Below are 21,312 nucleotides of genomic sequence, written 5' to 3'. Positions count from 1 at the left end.
CAAGTGCAGGTTTTTCTCTTCTAGCTGCTAAATCTGAAACTTTGTGAACTTTAACATGTGTTCAGTGAAGACTCACCTGTGTAATTAGATGAAAAGGCAGATTTTGATTCCTAAGTGTATACCTGCCTGCACCAGAAAACTGATGTAAACTGTTTATGGACTACACTCTTGAGAAACAGTAAAAATAATGTGATGAATGCCAAATTGTAAAATGAATAATGACTGTTTAAAATCATTTCATGGTTGAAAAAGAGACAGACTTTTGGAAATCCCCAGGTGGTCCAGTGGCTAGGACTCAGCACTTTCCCTGCTGAGTGGCCAGAGTTTGAACCCTGGTTGGGGAACTAAGATCCCACAAGCCACATGGCATCACAAAGTAAAAACAGAAGCACTTTTTCCTAAAGAATAAAAGTTTAGAAAGTGCAAATATATTAGAGATGAAACTATGGAACTTAAAATCACATATAATCCCAAATAAAAACCAGTTTATAATCTTATTTTGGTGCCTTTTAATTTTGTGTACCCAGTACAAAAATTTCTTTGAAAATATGCTTTGAACTAGCTGCAACATTTTCCCCTGGGTTACTCTGTGCCATGTCATGTTTAATTGTCCCCACTTGGCTTATGGAAGATCTTTAGGCTGTTTTTTGTGTATCATAGTGTGGTATTTGTATGACCATCCATGTACATTCATCTTTGTGTACAACTTTGATTATTCCTTTAGGGTACACTAGAAAAGATTATGGTTTGGATTGATTCATGATAATATTACTGGCTCACTGTTGCCTGATTTAATACATTTTAGGCAGAATGTACAAAAACATGGAATCGCATAGATGACAGGAGTCAATTTCTCTACAAACATGATAGTCTCTAATTAGAATCATAAAATCTGTCCTTCTAAATGTTTAATAGAATTTTGCAACCCAAGAGTTCTTTCCTCCCCCTGTATACTTTCTTACTTGTGTTCTTTGTTTTCCTTTTTTCTTCCTTGCAGGTTAAAACAAAAAGTATCTTAAATTTTGATGATTTATTATCCATTATTAATCTAATTTTAATGAAGAGTTTCCATAATAGGAGAGTTATAATTGAATAGGATGTAATATGCCTTGTTAAGTTTATATTTATTGAATGCCGACTTGATCAGGCACTGTTTGAGGCTTCAGGAGTAGGAAGTAAGCAACAATCTAATTCATGACCTAGACAATGATATAGGTATGAAAATAATGGCAAAAAGAAGCGATGTTTGCATTAATAAAGCAATGCACAAAGTACGTATATAGTCATAATAGTTCATTTTTACTATGGGCCAAGCACTGGTGCTTGTACATCTATGTCAATTCATGTAATCATCCTATGTTATGCTATCCTATAAGGTAGGTATCAGTCCATGGAGACACTAAAGCAGTGTAACTTTGCCCAGAGTTCTAAGAGCCAGGATTTGAATCTAGATGTTCCTGCTCCAAAGTCCATGCACATAACCACTAAACATTAATGTCTCTCTGTAATATCAATGAAGGAAGAATTATAACTTTGGAGAATCAAGAAGGATTTAAATAATTGTGTGCTACTGTGCTCTGCCGCTTCAGCTGTGTCCAACTCTTTGTGACCCCATGGACTGTAGCCCTCCATGCTCCTCTGTCCATGGGGTTCTTCAGGCAAGAATACTGGAGTGAGTTGCCATTTCCTTCTCCAGGGGATCTTCCTGATCCAGGGATCAAACCTAGGTGTCCCGCATGGCAGGCAGATTCTTTACTGTCTGAGCCACCAGGGAAGCATACTTTCAACTAATATTAATCGAGCAACTACTGCATGGCAAGCAATGTGTAAAGAGCTGGATGGATATACAATAGTCAGAAAGATAGTCATGGTCCCTGTCTTCACAAAGCTTGGGTCAACTTAAAGAAAGACACACAGCATAAGAGTTGCAAGTTTCCATTTTATTCTGGGACTTTGCTGAGGAGTATAGTCTGTGAAGAGTTGTTCCTCAAATAGCTCTGAGGCACTGCTCCAAAGAGGAAGGGGAAGAGGCCAGAATAAATACAATCTTGGCTAGGGAACATGTGCAGTCAAGCATACCTCTCAGCAAAAGGTTACTGCCAGTCATGAGGGACAGATATCTCAGTCAATGATTTTAGCACTTTTGTATGTTTGTGAAGATAGAAAGGTTCGTAAATATTGCATAGTTTTTCCCTAAAATGTATCTAATTTTCTAAGGGGCTTGTTTCCAAAGCTCAGAGTTACCCATCCTGTTCTTCATCCTTAATTCCTCTCAGGGTGCACTGTTGGCCAGTGACTGCAATGGCTAATGACATCCTTGTAGAACTGGAGAGTGGGAAACAGTCTTTGTTTTTCCACTTGCAATCTAGTGGGGGAGCCATACAGTAAACAAACAAACAAAAAAAAAAACCACAAATGAATACACAATTGTCTACGTGTAATGAAGGCAAAGAACCAAGTACTGATATGAAAATAATAATACCAGAAGGACAAGGAGTTTTAGGTTACTGTGGTGTTTTGAATGGCCTTCTGAGGAGTCACCACACCTGGAGCTGAAGGAGGAGGAGTTAGGCACAAAAGTGGAAAGAAGAACTTGAGTGCAGGTCCTGGGTGGGGAACTTGGGTCAAGAGGAACTGAAAGAGCAGTTGCAACAGCAAGGGAAATGCTGATGAGAACAGATCATCCTAGGACATGTTAAGAGAAGCTGAATTTATCCTGAGGTCGACGAAGGATTTGAAGCAGGGGTGGGGAAGTGGTTACAAGGACCTATGAACATTTCAAGAAGGTTATTGGATTCTACAGAGTACGAAATGAACATTGAGAGACTGAAAAACTGGAAGAGCAGTTAGAAGTAACTCCAGGCAAAAATGATGATGGCCAGAAACAGGCTGATGGCTTTGGAGACAGAACAAAGTGAGCATCCTACAGACATGCATTAGGAGCAGAGTCAATAGTTCTGGTGGGTGGCTTAGATTTTAGGGTGACTTCTAAGGTCTTTATTTTGCCTGCCAGATGGATGTGTGCTAAGTCGCTTCAGTAGTGTCCAACTCTGTGCAACTCTCTGGATTGTAGTCCACCACCAGGCTCCTCTGTCCATGGGATTCTCCCTGCAAGAATACTGCAGTGGGTTGCCATGCCCTTCTCCAGGGGATCTTCCCGACCCAGAGATTGTACCTTAATCTCTTAAGTCTCCTGCATTGGCAGGCGGGTTCTTACCACTAGCACCACCTGGGAAGTCTACTAGATGGATGTGACGGTTTTTACTGAGATGAAGAAACCTGGGGGTGAACAGATTCTGGAGGGTTTACGGAAGTTCTCTTAATCCAGCTTCCAGAAGTGAACCAAAGAATAGAAAAATACTTGTTTTTTCAGCACAATTCATAACTGACTCCCTCTTCCTTCTCTAAGAAAAAACATAATACCTACGACAACAAGCAGTGTGACCTGGAATCTTGAGATGTCAGAGGGGTGAGCGACGGTTCCAGGCTCCTTTGACCTCACTCATCCATCTTTCCTTCCTCCTGGAGGCTCTCATGCTGACTCCAGACTGTACAATCTGAGAGGTCAGGAATCTTATCTGGATGGTTCACCCACACGTCCCTCTTCGGAGGGAGCTATTGTGTTTTCAATCTTACTCTAGCCCTCCTTACTCACAATTAGTAGGTTTATTACCCTTCTCTATTCCCATTTAACTCGCAAACTGATTCCCAAGGGGAATGTCAGCATATTTTGGACACTAGGGCAGACAGAAATTTTGGTCTTACTCCACTATTATAGGGACTTCTTTAAAGGACAAAAACAATCACAAAACTGCTTAGATTAAATGATCTCAGTGACCCAAGGATGCATAAAGGCTGTCATGTGGCCTAGAGGGTCCTTCCTGATTTGGACTCTGTCTGTCTGCCTATTACAGCTCTTTCCACTTCTCACAGCCTATGTTCTGGTCACCCTTGACTTGGTAGTTTGCTGAACTCACCATTCTCAATCCTCACTTTGAAAATTCTGCTGTTCTCCCTGGACACCCCATCACCCATTCACCCAACCAACTCTGACTGCACCTGCAGCCCCGGGTAAGCACTTCCATGACACTCCATTCTTCCCTCTATCTTAGCTTCACCTCCCTCCATCATACTATCATCCCCTCTACTGCAATCGTTTCCTTATCTGCCACCTCTCCAGACTGAGCAACTCAAGGGAAGGGAACGTGTCATTCAGTTCTGTGTTTCCTGAACCTAACATAGTCAATCTTACAAAGTGTTACATGAGTAAGAGAAAAAGTCTTGTCTTACCTCACATGCTTTTTTTGTTTAAAATTTTTTATTTTTTTGATGTGGGCCACTTTTAAAATCTTTATTGTTTGTTTCAATAAATTTGGTTTTTGAATTTGCTTCAATATTGCTTCTATCTTATGTTTTGTTTTTTGGCCTCCTGGAAAGTGGGATCTTAGATCCCTGACCAGTGATCGAACCAGCACTTCCCTCATTGGAAGGTGAAGTCCTAATGACCCGACCACTAGGGAGGTCCCTATTTTAAAGTCAATTTCAATGACTGCTCAGTTCAGTTCAGTTCAGTCGCTCAGTTGTGTCCAACTCTTTGCGACCCCATGAATCAGCACGCCAGGCCTCCCTGTCCATCACCATCTCCTGGAGTTCACTCAAACTCATGTCCATCGAGTTGGTGATGCCATCCAGCCATCTCATCCTCTGTCGTCCCCTTCTCCTCCTGCCCCCCATCCCTCCCAGCATCAGAGTCTTTTCCAATGAGTCAACTCTTTGCATGAGGTGGCCAAAGTACTGGAGTTTCAGCTTTAGCATCATTCCTCCCAAAGAACACCCAGGGCTGATCTCCTTTAGAATGGACTGGTTGGATCTCCTTGCAGTCCAAGGGACTCTCAAGAGTCTTCTCCAACACCACAGTTCAAAAGCATCAATTCTTCGGCACTCAGCTTTCTTCACAGTCCAACTCTACACCTTCTAGAACTTTCTAAGTGTATCCCACAAAACAATTTTATTTAAAATACACAGTAAAATGATAAATTTCAGCAACAAGATTCTTCTAGGTCCTGAAAGGAAGCAGGACAGGAGGGGAGGGACGAAGAGAAAAGCGGGGGTGGAGGTGGGGTGGATCTTAAGGACTGAACTACGTGTCCCAGTGGTTGAAACCCTAACATCTCCAGCTTATTGCTCACTGTCAAGGGCCAGGCAATTTGGTTAAAGGAAAAGCGGAGCTTGAAAAGAACAGAACCTGGCCATAAACTGAACTACCAGCGGCAATGAGGAAGATGTCTATCATCCGGTACTTTTAACAGCCTGGCGGTATGGTAGCTCCAACCTTCCGAAGCTCTGCCCGCATCGGAGGTCTATGCAAGCTTTCACTCTACCAAGACTCCCCCGCCATCCTTCACCTCCCCTTCCAGTTACTGAAGACTCAGCTAAACATACTTTTCCCCCTGCTGCACCGTCGCAGACTGCAGACTCCCGAAACTCGCAGCATCTCTCCTGCGCCCCCGCGCGACCGTCTCCGGTTTCGCAGGCTGCGGCTGTCGGGTGCCCACGCAGCCAGAAGAGAGCAAGTTTGGGTGTTCTTGGCCCCAACCGGGATTTCATTTTCAGACTCTGTGGGTGAAAGAGAATCAACCTGCCAAGGAGGCGTGTATCCTGTCCTCACCAGCGTGCCGCGAACCAGACACCTGGCAAATCTACCTGGTTAGAATCTTCACATGTCACTAGAAAACCAGTGATCAAGGAAGGGTTGGAAAGCAGTAATTAAACTTCAGGTATGGACATGCACCTCTGAGGTGGTGGGAGAGAAGTCACAGTGGTGGTTCAGGCGAGTCATTTATGCCCCGCTCTGATCTTTAAGCTACAGCTTTAGAACTGTGGTGCTGGAGAAGACTCTTGAGAGTTCCTTGCACTGCAAGGAGATCAAACCTGTCAATCCTAACTGAAGTCTATGCTGAATATTCACTGGAAGGACTGATGCTGAAGCTGATAATTTGGCCACCTAATGTGAAGAGCCGACTCATTGGAAAAGACCCTGATGTTGGGAAAGGTTGAAGGCAGGAGGAGAAGGGGGCGACAGAGGAAGAGATGGTTGGATAGCATCATCGACTCAATGGACATGAGTTTGAGCAAACTCTGGGAGATGGTGGACAGATGCTGGCGTGCTGCAGTCCAGCGACTGAACAATAACAACAACAACGATTAATACATCTTTGTCTTGCCAAGCTATCACACCTAATAACCTGGGAAGCCCTCGCTGTGGCCGCAGGGCTTTTATGTAAGGAATTGTCCAGTGAGCAGTCAGGACACTTCCGGGAAGGGAGTCTTCTAACCCCTGAGGAAACAGGGAGCCCTACCCCTACTCTCTGCCTCAGTCCAAAACAAGCTTGTTGTGGCCTTTTGTTTAACCTGTGGGTCAGAACTGATCTACCAGCTCCTGGGGTCCACATTCTATTTGACAGCAGAACGGGAGTTTGTTCCAGAGCAGATGGGGAGGTGGTTTGGCAGAGAGACTGCGAGTCCTACTTGTACCCCAACCCCGTTGTTATTTGGTTAGTTCTCACCTTCTCTAAACAGTGGAGACAATAATGCCTATTCTGAAGGACTGTGAAGATTCATTGGGTTCCCCTAACCCCAATATTTTATTATAGAAAATTTCAAACATACAGCACAGTTGAAAGATTTCACAGAGAATACCCACTAGATTTGTTATATCATACAGCTGTCTATATATCATCCATTCAGCCATGAATCCATCTTTTAAAAAAAATCTTTTCAAAGAAAATTGCAGACAGATTTTTTAAATTGATCAGTCTGTATTTGGCACAGTGCCTTGACAGATATTTCCATTCAACAAATATCTGAACATTTGTGTTGTGCCAGCAGTATAGGCTTCCCAGGTGGCACTAAAGAACCCACCTGCCAATGCAGGAGACGTAAGAGATGTGGGTTCGATCTGTGTTAGGTGCTGTGGATACAAGTCAGAAAGACACTGTTTATGTCCTCAAAGTGTTCAGAATTTGGCATGAACAAGAGGCAGATTAACAGACACCAGCTCTCCCACTGTTGACATGATAGAGGAAGCTCAGGGTGAACCCCAAGCAGAAGAGAAAGATTTATCCAGGTCTATGAGGTCAGGGAAGTCTTCCTGGAGGAAGCAGTATTTCAAAGGAGATTTTATGATAGCTTCTATAACTACTGTAATACAGTGTGATAAACAAGCTTTAGTCTACACCCCAAGGTGGTGAGTTAACCTTGAAGCTATACCCATAGCAGGAATCTTAGGTCCACAGATGGATAATTAGCATTTGAAACACCATATACTTTTGGAATGGCTTCAGTAGCAAGGGAAAGATAATATACTCCTGGGATGGCTTCAAGCATCATCATCTAAAAGTACACTGCAAAACCAATACAGTATTGTAAAGCAAAACTAAGTAAAAATAAAAATTTAAAAATTAAAAAAAAAAAATAAAAGTACACTGCAAAAATAAATAAATAAATAAATAAAATTAAAGTTTAGAAAGTAAAGGGGAAAAAAAGTAAAATTACACTAAAGGGTACATTAATTACCTAGAGTTAACTTTTAAGTTAGTGAAATTAATGTGCACAAGAGCTGCAGTTGGTGGGAGGATGGAAGAGGCAGCCCTCCCTGCTTGCTTAAACAGGCCCTAGGGATCTAAAACCTGACACCTTCGGGGCAGCCTTCTAGGTCGGAACCCAGAACCCTCAGCTCTACATGTCCCCTTTCACCTCCACCCCCTCCTTAGGAAGGGTTTATCTGTGGGACAGAAAGTCTCAATGTTGTTGCAGCTGGCTGGGACTGAAACTTTTCAAACCAGGTGTTTGTGGGAAAATCGAAAACATTCATTCTTAACCCTGTCTGCAGGGTTATGAGAACCCCTGCGTGGAGCTTTGAAAAAATATTCTTGGATCTCACCCTTTCTCCCCTCTGTCCCCATGCCCCGTGTGGTATGCCTGCTGATCAGTCGTGTCCAGCTCTTTGCAACCCCATGGACTGCAGCTCACCAGGCTCCTCTGTCCATGGGATTTCCCAGGCAAGAATACTGGAAACAACAGGGGATCTTCCTGACCCAGGGATCGAACCAGAATCTCCTGTATCTACTGCGTTGGCCGATGAATTCTTTACCACTGAGTCACCTGGGAAGCTCTAGCGCAAGCACTGAGTATTTAAAATATCCCCAGGTGATTTTTTCCCCCAGGTGATTTTAATGTACAGCCAAAGTTAGGAACCAGTGGCCTAAAAAGACAGAGGGTAGCTCACCAAACTTTCCAAACAGGTAGGGCTTGTGTGTTGTGTGCCCGCTGAAGAATGTTTATGCAGGTGGCTGACTCAGGCCAATCTGCCGTCAGTGTAGCATGCCTCAGATAGCAAGGTGGTGAAGGAGGAGGCCTGCTTTCCTGTCTGCCTCTAAAAGTTGGAGGCCACTTATATTTACCAAAAACAATTCAGCAATTGTTAACTGACCACAGACTGGAAGGGAAAGGAGGAGAGAGCTCCAAACTAGTGTTTCTCTAACTTTTGTGTGTATGAATACAGTGGAGAGTCTGCTAAAACACAGCATGCTGGGCCCCACTCCAGAGATTCTAATTCAGTTGGTCCAGGGCAGGGTGCACTTCAGAATTCTCTCCCAGGTGATGCAGCTGATGCCTGTCCGTGGTTAAACCTTGAGCAGCATTGCAGGAGAGCCTGGGCTCGGCATTCCTCTCCTGGGAGAGCAGAAGAGATGGTGATGGAGCGAGGGGTACCCACCACTCAACTCCAGAAACTTGTTTTATTTTTCTAGGAACTTCAGGATAACTGTGTGAAAATGGCTTCCCACAGGCCTCACACCCTGAAGGATGGGATTCACCTGTTTTTAAAGGTTGAAAATAGAAATTTCCTGTCTGGCGTCATATTGGCCAGGGTTTTCCAGAGAAACAAAACCAATAGGCTCTGTGTGTGTGTGTGTGTGTGTGTGTGTGTGCATAAAAGATTTATTCTGAGGAACTGAATCATGCAATTATGGATATCAGGCTCACAACCCAGGAGTCAGTGATGCAGATGGATTCTGAAGGCTGCAGGAGAATTTCCTGCTCAGAGAGGCCAGACTTTTTATTCTATTCAGGCCTTCAACTGATTGAATGAGGCCCACCCATGTCACAGAAGGCAATGTGCTAACTCAGAGCCTACTGATGTAAATGTTCCCTGTGGCTCAGCAGCAAAAGAATCTACCTGTAACGCAGGAGACATGGGTTCAACCCCTGGGTTGAGAAGATCCCCTGGAAAAGGAAATGGCAACTCACTTAAGTATTCTGGCCTGGGAACCAATTTTGAGGCGGCCACAATTTCTAAAATCTGATTCTAGAAGGAAGATCAGAAAAACATGTTTCCTCCTATGTTAACTTTGCCAGCACAGGCCTTGAAACTTGACAGCAGCCTCTCAGGCACCCAAGATCAAAACAGCTTCTTCCTCCTTAAAGTGACTGGAAATGGAAGCGCTGCTCAAAATGGGCGGAGGTTAGGGACTCTCTCTCACACACACACACGTCTTCCAAATTTCAGTTTATCTTGGTGTTATGCAGACAGTGAAATGTTTCTTTTTTCATCTTTACTTAAATATAGAGAATCTGAAGTTTGAGAGTCAAGCTGTCAAAAATTTAACATTTGCACGAGGCTGACATAAAACTGGAACTATTACCTAAATTTAAAATTGTGTGTTCAAAAAAGTCTCACTATTCTGGTTGACTTTAATAGGAAAATAGGAGTATAAATAAAGTATAAAATTGGGGAGGGGAATTGGGGACAGAAAGTTTCCACTTCTTATAAAGTTTGAAATCCAGCGCTGTAAAGAAAGGTGATGTGGCTCCATCTTCTAAGAAAATATGGTGGGAATCCCGATCTTTATCAAATGTGCTTCTGAAGAGAGATCTACCTAGCTCATTTGGACATGTGTGGGAGAAGCAACCCAAGAACTGAGTCAAATGGGCTGTTGATTCTAGAAACTGGGAGAAACTAAGGGGGCCTACAGGGAGAGCACTTCTTTAAGTGCAAAAGATTATAGAAGATCGATTCATCATGCTGTGAGAAATCAATTCTTATTAACATTTTAAATCCTTTTGATTAGGTCAATGATACAGGATTTTTGCCATGAATTAAATCCTATGGGAACTGCCCACCTGCTGTAGTAGACAACTAGAAGAGTGGACATTAACACATAGAACAACAGTTTTCAGACACTGGACAACAGGCTGCGCTGGATTTTAATGCCCAATAGAAGGGAAACAAGGGAAGGGCTACAAGGGCCCCAGCTGACGGCCTGGAGGCACTACCCAGGTTACAACCCAGAAAAGGAGAACCAAAGAGACTCCATGAGTAGCAGAGAGAGATCAAAGCTCAGGGAGGCCAGGGTGGGTGAGCTGTAAGGTAGAGAGCTGTTAGGAGGGAGCTGTGTGGAGGGCTACAGAGCCCTGCAGAGGGGCCCCTAAAGTCTTGGTTGGAATACGAATCTGCCCATGCATGAGAGGGAACACCTCAAGGCCAGGAAAGAACCACGTGGAGTTCAGGCAGGGCTCTGGATAGTTTCAATCAGTCACAGTGGAACGAACTCATAGTGTACAGGCACTGGGTAGAAATTTTAGAATAATGCCTTAATAGTGGGACAAAATGAGCCCTAACAGTTGCATTAGCCCTCCCTAAGAAAGCCTAAAAACAAGACTTAAAAGGATCAAACTAAGCACGAGTTAACATAATTGCACAACCGCACAGTCAAGTGCTGTTTCAAGGAACGCAATGGAATCCATCTGCAGCAATGTAGATTTTACAATACTTGGCATCCAAAAAAAAAAATTATCAGACATGCAAAGAAGCCAAAAGAGAAGACCCTTTCATAATCAGGAAAGCTAATTCAATCAATAGAGAGAGCTCCAGGTATAGCAAAGATGGAATACTATAGTAGATAAGGCTCTTAATTACTATAGTCTTAAAGTATATTCACATATATAAAGCAGGGACAAAGTACAGCCTATGGGCCAAATTTGGCTTATTTCCCGTGTGTGTAAATAAAGCTTTATTAGAACACTGCCAACTTGTTCTTTTATGTATTGTCTATTGCTGCTTCCATGCTATAATGGCAAAGTTGGGTAGTTATATATTTATTATTTTTGGCTGTGCTGGGTCTTCACTGCTGCACAAGGGCCTTCCCCAGTTGCAGAGAGTGGGTGCCACTCTTCGTTGGGCTGCCCAGGTTTTTTATTGCGGTAGCTTCTCTTGCTGCAGAGCGTGGGCTCTAGTGCACAGGCTCGGTAGTTGTGGCACATGGCGTTAGTTGCCCCACAGCATGTGGGATCTTCCCAGACCAGGGAGTGAAGCCCATGTCCCCTGCACTGGCAGGCAGATTCTCAACCACTGAACCACGAGGGAAGTATTCAAAGTTGAGTAGTTATGACAAAGACTGCAAAGGCCTGAAAACCTAAAATATCAATATCACCTGGTGCTTCACATCAAGTTTGCTGACTTCTGATGTATAGGAAAACATGAACATAAAGAGGGAAATGGAAGACGTTTTAAAAGAGCCAAATAAAACATCTTAAGATGGGACATACAAAATTTGAAAAGTACACCAGATGAAATTAACATGAAAGTGAATGGGACTTAGTCCCTGTTTTCAAAGAAATTTGTCATCTGATGGGGGAGGCTGACTTCTTTGACAACGGATGGGTGTGAAGCAAGGGAAGAAAGGGAATGTGGCTAGGTTAGTAAAACAATAGTTTACAACTGCAAATTCTTGGAATGAAGGTATATACCAGGTTAAAAGTCCTTGCAGAGGGCTGATGGTAATTGAAGTGCCTTGCCTGGTTCTGGAGGTGGGCGACAGGCATATGGAGTTGGTATTACTCCCCATCCCAGGTATATTCCAGTGGCATGGTTGATGCCGGAAGCTTTGGTTTCAGCCTTTTGATAACACAAGTTCTAGTTACTTAAGCTCACACCATTATAATCAGTTAAACACTCTGCTATCTGATTTGGGGCAACAATTCAGAGCTAAGCCACCTTCAGAAAAAAAATTTTTTTTTCAAATGTCATTAATGATGGAAACCACTAATTTCCAGTATGTGTCAAATTTCAGACCACCTCCATAAATGGTATTGAAGGTTTATTGTTAATATTTATGTAGTACTTACTATGGGCTTCCTGACAGTAAAGAATCTTCCTGTAGTGCAGGAGAACTGGGTTCAATCCCTGGGTTGGGAAGATCCCCTAGAGAAGGGAAGGAATACCCACTCCAGGCACTAGATTTAAGAATTCTACTTGAATTTGGTCCATTGTAGTGCTGAGAATCCCCTCTGCTCTCCCTTTCTAATTAAAGAAACTAACTTGGACAAGGTCACATGACTACTAAGTCAAGATTCAAATTCAGGCAGTGTGATGCTGAGACTCACCTTCTGGATTGCTATATCCTCTCCTTTGTAAAGCATCTCTTCTAATGCCTGATAACATACTGGCTATTAATATGAGATAGCTATTAATGGATCCTAGATTATAATAGGACACTGGAAAAGTTTGTGAAAAGTTGATCCTTTTTCTATTAGGGAACAAAAGAGCTGATAAAAACACAAAATTAGTTGCAGGAATTAAACTTTTACATATACAATTAAACCCCATTTACTCCTTGGCAGCTATGTTTATTTAGCATTTTTGGAACCATCTCATGCATAAACATTCAGGAGTTTTATCTTTCCTGGTTTACTTCCCCCTCATGCTATTTCTAAATAGTGATATCATTCCTACACTTAAACGGCCCAAATGATGAGGCTATAACAATATATGTGGCTATGAGAGAACTACTCCTTTCACAAATTCACATCTTCATATTCTCTTAGCTTGTTGGTAAGTTCTAATGAGAAAAAAAAAAAAGGTTTTAGGAAGGCAGTTATTTACTAGTCATGCAAGCAGAGACAGAATCAGTTATGAGAAGCACTAGTTATATCAATTTACTGCAAGGAGCATCAAGCACCACAATTCCTTTATCAAGAGACTTTTAGTAGCATGTTCTAAAAGGGTAATGTGTAAAGAAACACAACAACAGTATATTACTTAAAAATGTCTATTTAATGGTCATTCCATCAAAATCAAGCAGAATCACATTTCAAAAGTATATATATATATTTTTTTAAGGTGCATTTTCAAGTTTTATTTGGGCTTTATTTCTTCTTAGCTGCTTCAGGTGTTCTTGCAGATACAATTAACATAGGACGTTCTGAGGCTAATAGGTTCTCATGCACTGAAAGACAATTTCTAATAACACTGCGCATGTTGGGATACAATAAAAACTTCAAAAGCCATGTGTAATTTCAGAAAACGTAATACCAGTCATGAAAGACATTTTCAACATAAAATTTAGGCACTCTATACTTTGGAATAGCCACAAAATATTCCAACAAGAGTTAATGCACTTTGTGATTACCTCTACTAAAAGATAATTCTCAATTAAAATCTATACTATTAAATAACATTTAAATTAGAGCCCATTATATTTTTATCATTATTGCAAACCATTTGCAGCATTGTGTTTTCATCAAATAATGCCATCCTACTTCTATTGCTCATCGTGGTACTCATCTTTTGTGGTGCATTTTTTTCTAGAAGAACCTATAACATTCACAGATAAGCATCTCCCCCCTTTTCCTGCTAACACCTGAAAAAGAAGGCCCTAACCAACTTTAAAAGTATTCTTGTATTTTCTACTGTGGTTACTTTCTTAGCAGGCACACTGCAGCACATGCGAGGCTCCCTGGAGACCAGAAAATATTCACCAAGGAGCCGTGACTGATTCTGAGACTCAGTTCATATGCTCAGTCACTCTGTGGCTAAGTGCATTGCTCTATCTACGTTCCTACCCACTGTGCTGATACACTGACAGGTATGGAGCCAAGGAGAGGGATGCTGCAATTTGTCACTCCACTTTGCACAATGCCAAGGCCACCCAGAACTGGGTTTACTTTAGTAAAAACTTGATAATCTCTGCAGTGGTTCTGGGACTTCCACCTCCTCATCTGAAGCCTGAGGGGTAGGAATGATGCCTGCCCACTGAGATGCCATTAACTCCAGATGAACTTCCCAGACTTGAGCATAACTTAGCATTGTTAGAATTCAGAACATGGATGCTAACTGTTTCTGCTGGGAAGAAGGTATATTTGCTCGGTGGTATGCAATTATGTAGCTAAGAAAACAATTAGAAAGCCGTTCAAAATTTTTAGATTACAGTCTGCAAATTGGCTCATCATAATCACCAATGACTAACTTATAAAGATCTATCCAGAGAAATGAATTCGAGACTTATTTGACGATAAGTCGTACAGAAAAGAGCACAGTAATTTCCCACAGGAGAATTTGCTTTTTCATCACGGGGATCACTGCTAAGTTAATTACACTGCTAATGTTTTCTGGCGTATTTGAAGAGACAATTAGCATACGTAAATCAGGAGTGAGATGACAAGTTGCTTAACATTTGTTTCTGTTCATCGGATGTGATCTGGTTGCTGCTCAGCCTCTATATGAGTCAGGATGGGGAGAGAAGACCATAAGGAATGAGAGGTTGTTAACTTCCGTTTAAGCAAATATAATCAGAACCACTTACTACTAGTTGATAAACACTGATGTTAAATGCAAAATGCATAAGACTCAGCTGTTGGAAATTAACCTCAGCAAGAGATGAGAGATGCTGGGAAACATTATGGTCGACGTGGGAAATTCATGTGAAACCCAGGCCATCTTTCCTGAGCAGAGAGGTTGGGACGGTAAGGATGGAGATGGGTTTTAGTTGAGGCTGGGTTTTATCCTTTCTCAGAACTTTGTTTTCCTGTGAATATTCTACAACCACATCTATCTTGTGATTGTGACCCAAGGCTCAGGATAGCACGGTTAAGACTACAGTCCCTCTCTGGCGTTTTAGAATGGCCACAGCTTCCTCATGTGTGACACCTTCCAGAGTCTCGCCATTAACAGCTAAAATCTGATCACCTCGCTTCAATCGGCCATCATCTGCAGCTGCTCCCTACAAATAAGAAACATTCCAGTTTAACCAGGGTGAAGCAATGAATATTCAAATAATATTAATATTATAGTGTGCATAGTAAAAGAAAACTTTTAAAACTACCAATTAAAATGATTTCTAGGTAATGTTTTTAAATTAAGAAAACTAAGAAAAATGTAGGATGTTATTTGACCTAAGGTTGAATAGTAATTATAATTATGCATTGTTTACATAATATACTACTAGAAATGTCCTGACATTCACTTTTTTTTTTTAATACAAGTAGGACCTTATTTCAATATTCAGTACTGAATGGGATCTGAATGTCATATCATGTCATTTTCATGAATAGGTAGCATACAAAGGCAGAACGGAATCTGGTGTTCGTTTTATCGCCAACACCATCATCATACAGGGTTTCATTATACTGAAAAGGTGCCAGCACTGTAGTGATCTATCAAAAGTGACTATAGCCTCGAAATGGGTGAACTGTATGGTATGTGAATTAGATCTCAATAAAACTGTCCTATATGTAAATACACAGAAGTGGAGCATTTCTAACATTTTACAATATCATATTCAAAACTGTCAGCTTTATCTTTGATCCACCTAAGCAAGTTTCTAAATGACTACTTTCATTACATATTCAGTCATACATGGCTCTTCGGCATGGCACAAAGCAAGTGAAACTTGGGCTTTATTTCATTCTAAAGCTGAGGATCAAAAACATCATGATATTATTAGAAATACTTCGGAAGAGTGAAGAAAGACAAGACATAGAAAATGATTCACAGGAAGCTTTTTCCATCTGCCAGGGTAATTTTGAGAATTCTTTGAAAAGTTCATGCCAAAGGAGTACTCTACGTGATTTTGAATTATGGGGAAATTAATCAAGGCATGCAGGCACCTGGTCCCTGATTGACTCCTGCAGAAGCCGAGCTAAGAGGCACTGACACTCCAGGGACCTGTGTCCCATAGTGTAGCGGTCCTGACTGTGACAAGGGTGGAATTCCTGTATAAAGGTGTCATTAAAAAAACCTCAAAACCCGGATTATACTGGGGGGAAAATACCAAGATCAATTTGCACCTTTATTCATTTTTTTTTCTATTTAAGAAAGTGTGTATGGATAAATCTAATTTGATTTAAGTAAATTTTACATGCTGAGATTTAAGGGCTTCAGTAAACTCAAATACCTGTGTAATTACTTTTTTAAAAAGCATGTTAAGCTCTTCAAGTTTTCATTTTCACCAATGGAAAAAGGATGGTTTTTCAGCTTTCTAAGAAGTGTACACTGTTTCAGGTGTTGCTGTGTTTACTTGATAATTACACTGACCTGTTATCTCCTCTGCTCTTTTATCAGTGTGGTATCTGTAGGCTAAACAAGGGAAGAAGGAAATAAATGGCTCACAGACTGACTTTCATCGAGCTAGGACACATGGCCTTACCCTTTTGCGGTGTCTCAGCTCAGTCACTTCCCCTTCCCTGATGCTGTAAAACGGGCTCAAACAGCTACCTTTGGGCCTGCTCCAAAGATTCAGTGTATGGCACAGGGTATCTGCACAATTGTGGTAGTATAATGAAATGAATGATGATCAAACTCATGTTTTCTGATTTCACAGGCTTCAAAAAACTGCTCCCTCGATTTTCAGGGTTACTGAAGTCTTTAGGCCAATCTCATGTTGGTTTATAGTAAAATTAGGCTGCTGATGGGACTAAGACCAAAAGCTGGTTTTGATTTTGAAGTTTTCAGTCAAACACCTGAAAGAAAACGGAAGGCCCTGGTAGCCTGTTAATCAGACTGACTAAGCCTTTCAAATCCTATATGCCCTAAGAGCCTGTGAGGCTTCCTACTTTTGGAGGGGAAAAAAAAAAGACCTGGATGGGCCAAATTAATTTCTTAGTTGAGCAAGAGAACTGTTAAAAGATGCACAGGACACCAAAAAGGTCACATAATAACCCACACCCTGTGGACATCCGAGATCCAGAAACCTGAATCAGAGATAAACATTTTATAGAACATATGTTCAGTGTTTAAAAAAAAAAATAGAAAACATATAGCTATAGTTCTTAGAGCTTCAAGAGTCCTATGGGGGAAATCTTTAGCTTGGTGTCAAAATCTGTGGTAGAAAGAGTTCACTTTAAAAGAACTCTTTTGCTAGCTTTTAGTTTATTGATTCTCTATAGAAAACTTTTATATTATGATATACTAGTTCACTCTGAAAAAAAGAGAGTCATTAAATGAAACCCTATCATAGGGAATTCCCTGGTAGTCCAGTGGTTAGGACTCTGTACTTTCATTGTTGGAGGCCCAGGTTCAATCCCTGAGTGGAGAACTAAGCTCCCACAAACTTTGAGCTGTGGCCAAAAAATCAAATATATTATAATGAACTCCATGAAACTGTATGAATAGTAATAATGATAATTTGCACTGAAATATTTTACTGACACTGAATTAAGTAGGTTATAAGCTAGTACCTGGGAACTTTTTTTTTCTGCTCAGAGTTTTTCATTTCATGTGTGTCTCACTTTACCAAAAAGGTCCATTCCTTAAAATATGAAACATACTAAGGATCCTCAATATTTATTACAATGTTACTACTTATGTAGGTGCTTTCTAAATGGTCATTTTCAATGAAAAGAGCATTCTGTGTGAGCTTCAGTCTGTATTATTCACACTAATCTTGTCCCCCTTGATTTGATAATAGTTTCTTTTTAAAAATCTGCCAGCAATGCACGTCCTGGTGTTCTGAGAAACAGCACCTGACTCATTCCACAGTCTCTGTGAACGTGTAGACAGGGATAGGCACAGACTGCTGAACTAGGCCCCAGGGCAAAAGACCTTAGAGCTAACCTGTCCTCTCTCGGGACTGTAGCCCATGTCCTCACACGTAGGAAGTAAAGTCACTCAGTCGTGTCTGACTCTGCAACCCCATGGACTGTAGCCTACCAGGGTCCTCCGTCCATGGGATTTTCCAGGCAAGAATACTGGAGTGGGGTGCCATTTCCTTCTCCAGAGACAGGTAGGAAGGGAGCTGATGATTAGACATTCTGGAGGGACTTTACAGAGACAAAGGCAGGCAGGCAGAACTTGCTGAAAGGTGGGGGCTCACCGAGCAGCCTTTCCACTGTGCTTATCTCCAGAGCTGGCTCTTTTAAATGCAACACATAACAACCCCCTCAAAGATCATGACCACAGCTACTTACAGTGTTATCTTAGGAAAAGGAAGGTCTATAGGTGGTTTATCCACGTTGGAGATTATCAGACAGGGACAGCACTGTTATCCAGAATGTTTCTTTTTTTAAATTATTAAAAAAAAAAAAAAATCTATTCCTTTTTTGGCCACACCGTGTGGAATGTGGGATCTCAGTTCCCCAATCAGGGACTGATTCCCCTGTGGTGTAAGTACAGTCTTAACCACTGAACCATCCATGAAGTCCCAGAATGCTTCTGATCTGCCTTCCTCTCCTTTTCATCCATCACCAGCTGTGTGTTTGGGAATAACATGCCTCCTTAACAGACAATCTTGCGAGATGGCGATAGGAGTGGAGATCTGCAGCTGCCTAACGTGTTCCAAAAGCAGGAGCCAGAGGATTAAGTCTGTGTCAGATCACAGACCCAGTTAACAAGTGATAAGGTCTGCACAGGTAAAAGCAAACTTGTACGTAGGGTATAGCACAGCTTTCTAGAAAGAGAAAGAATCTATCATATCTTTTTTGAGGGCCTTTATTTCTTTAGGAAAATAAAGCACTAGGAAGCAATTTGATCAATTAGTAAACAAATGACTGTGATAAAAGCATTGAAGAATAAAGTTGCAATATCAGTACTAAATACTTTTCAGAGATCTTAAAAGTTTATAATGAATTTAGATTCCAACTTTAATAATGAAATTCATACCATGACCTGTGTATTAAGTAGGATGAATTGGACTAATTAACTCCTGAAAAACACCATTATCCAGGCTTAGTCTAACACACTGGGCTGTCCTGTAAGTACCTGGCAGACTATTGGAAGAGAGAAAACCACCTTTTAGCTAAAACATCCTGAGGTTTTGGTGATGGCCAGCCATTAATGCTGCACTGATCCCAGGCTTGTACAAAGCTTTATGCCATGGCCCTCTGCTATCTTTCTTTAGTAGAAAGCTAAATCTTTGTTCTAGCCAGAACAATACTTCCAAGGCCAAAGAGCTTTTGCAGAGAGTGTGCCATGCTCCTTATACTGGTTGTTTAGAGAAGACACTCTTTGAAATCTGTTAGCATCTACTTTTGTAAAAGGGTCCAAAGAATATTATACTTCTTGTGATTCCACTTTTATAAAAGAATTCTTCTTGCACTTGTGTGGTGCAGGAATTTTCTATAAGATGAAAATGAAACAAGCATACATGCATGCATTCAGGTGTCAAAGTGAAGTAAAGTAAAACATTAAAAAAAAAATCTCACCTAAGTTTCATTAAAACAAAAAAAAGTACAGTAAAAAGGAAAAAAATACCTTTGCAAATACAGTCTTGACATAAATTGGCAGGTCTCCATGGGGACTTCCAAAACCCCCTACAATACTAAACCCCAATCCTTCAGAGCCTTTCTCCAAAGTAATAATCTTAGGTGGAGGTGTTCTGAAAGCACAATGCACGCTGTTTAATTCAAGGATAGATATTGAGAGGAAATTTCATTTTCATGGAAGAACACAGATTTGAGAGACTTTCATACTGTGAAACAATGAAGACCAGCTTATCAAATCAAATTGTCAGCAGTCTAGAAACTTATTTTGGATTTCCCATATTATGCCAATATCCTAGATGTTTTAGAGGTTTCTCTTTCATAAAACCCACGGTTTTTCTCACTACAAAATAAAGTCATGATGCTGAAGTTGTCAACGTACTCTATTTGCTTATGTTTTAACTTTTAAAATTACTGTTTAAAGCCGAACAGAACTGTCTTTATATCTGTGAAGAACGTGCATGGAGATGGCGAGGCGGGATATCACTTGAGCTTGTTGTACCCCGCAGTCTGCAGGTGGACTTCTGAACAGGTGATGTCAGCCCGAGAGTTCAGGGAATGGCTGCTCTTTTGCTGTCTGAATATCCTCACCACAAGTGATCCCCACTTTCACGGAGAGTGGGAAATCATTCTTCAAAGCCCATGTCTAATCTTCCCTGACGCATTTGGAAGCATTCACCCAACCTTCTCTGTCCTCCCTTTGTACTTGGTTTATATTTCCATACAGCACTTGCCATATTCCTTAACCATCCTTCTCCTCTACCAGCCTAAAAACTCCTGCAGGCTCTGCCCTCTGAGTATTCCCAGCACCAAGCACTGCGCCTGTCACAGCCTCAGGATCATGACTTTGTAAATGAGAACTGAAATCTAGAAGAGAGAAACCAAGGTGAAGCAAAATGGTTAAAGAGCATTTGTTTCAAATCTATCATTTGGATTGTCAAAGCTTCGTCCAGTGTGGAAGTCATCTCTCTCAGAAACAACATAGCTAAAAATTAAATTACCTGTGTGGGTTCACAAGGAGTTAAGCCTAACTAACGCCAGTTTCTTATTCCTGTATGTAGTTGTCCAAAGGGTAAAAACCTAAAGGAGTTCCAACACCCCGGGGCCTGTTGCCTTATTTGCAGGTTTGTCTGTGTATCCTGGCAGTATCACTTGTTTTGCAACAGCATGCTTGTCCGAGAGGCAGCACCATCTAATATAAGTGCAGCCAGTCGTGCGCTATTTGCAAACTCAGAGAAATTTGCAAACCTGGGATACGAGCAACCTCTGAATATGCTGTCTGCCTCAAACACTCTTCCTCTGTGCCTTGATTTTGCCTGGCTTATTTTAAGCTTGATTTTCAGCCACTTCCCATTGATACTGGCTGTTTGCTGATGTACCTACTGGTTGTTTACAGCAGGCATTTATAGTAATTTCTGAATGTCTATGCCATATATATTTTAACTGTTTCCAATGACACTCCAGCTTTTTTCAATTATTCTAAAATTCAGCTTAGGCATTTAGTGCCAAGTACATTCCCTAGTTGAGTTGTCTCTCTTCCATGGTTTCAGAGGACACTGTGCTTAGTTCTCTCTCTCATTGAACTTGGTTCTCCAGCACTTACCAACTGTTTTATAACCATGGATTTATGGGTCTGTGTTTTTAATTCTCTGGCAGTTCCATGAGAACTGGGGCAATGGCCTTCGCCTATGTTTCTGAGTTTGAGTCCTCAGGACCCAGTACTTGTACAGTGTCTTAGGAAGGCACTCAATAAATATCTGCTGAAATGATGGCATATTA

At 41.3% G+C, this 21,312-nt stretch overlaps 1 protein-coding gene across 15 annotated transcripts in view; it reads right to left on the bottom strand.

The window, feature by feature from the left end:
* Positions 1–13,095: 13,095 nt before the first annotated feature.
* Positions 13,096–21,312, bottom strand: part of PATJ (PATJ crumbs cell polarity complex component) — a 390,464-nt gene continuing 382,247 nt past the window's right edge. For 7 of the 15 annotated variants that reach the window (XM_060410237.1, XM_060410230.1, XM_060410233.1 and 4 more), the window contains one exon: positions 13,096–15,059. In XM_060410237.1, the coding sequence (XP_060266220.1) occupies positions 15,032–15,059 (28 nt within the window). In that variant the 3' untranslated portion in view covers positions 13,096–15,031. Of the gene's footprint in view, positions 15,060–16,371; positions 16,415–19,525; positions 19,668–21,312 lie in introns of those variants that run through there. The other 8 variants (XM_060410212.1, XM_060410200.1, XM_060410204.1 and 5 more) reach the window with 3 other exon arrangements.

This window comes from Ovis aries, chromosome 1 (assembly GCF_016772045.2).
Source record: "Ovis aries strain OAR_USU_Benz2616 breed Rambouillet chromosome 1, ARS-UI_Ramb_v3.0, whole genome shotgun sequence".
NCBI lineage: Eukaryota > Metazoa > Chordata > Mammalia > Artiodactyla > Bovidae > Ovis > Ovis aries.
This window is presented reverse-complemented; position numbering and strand designations above follow the sequence as displayed.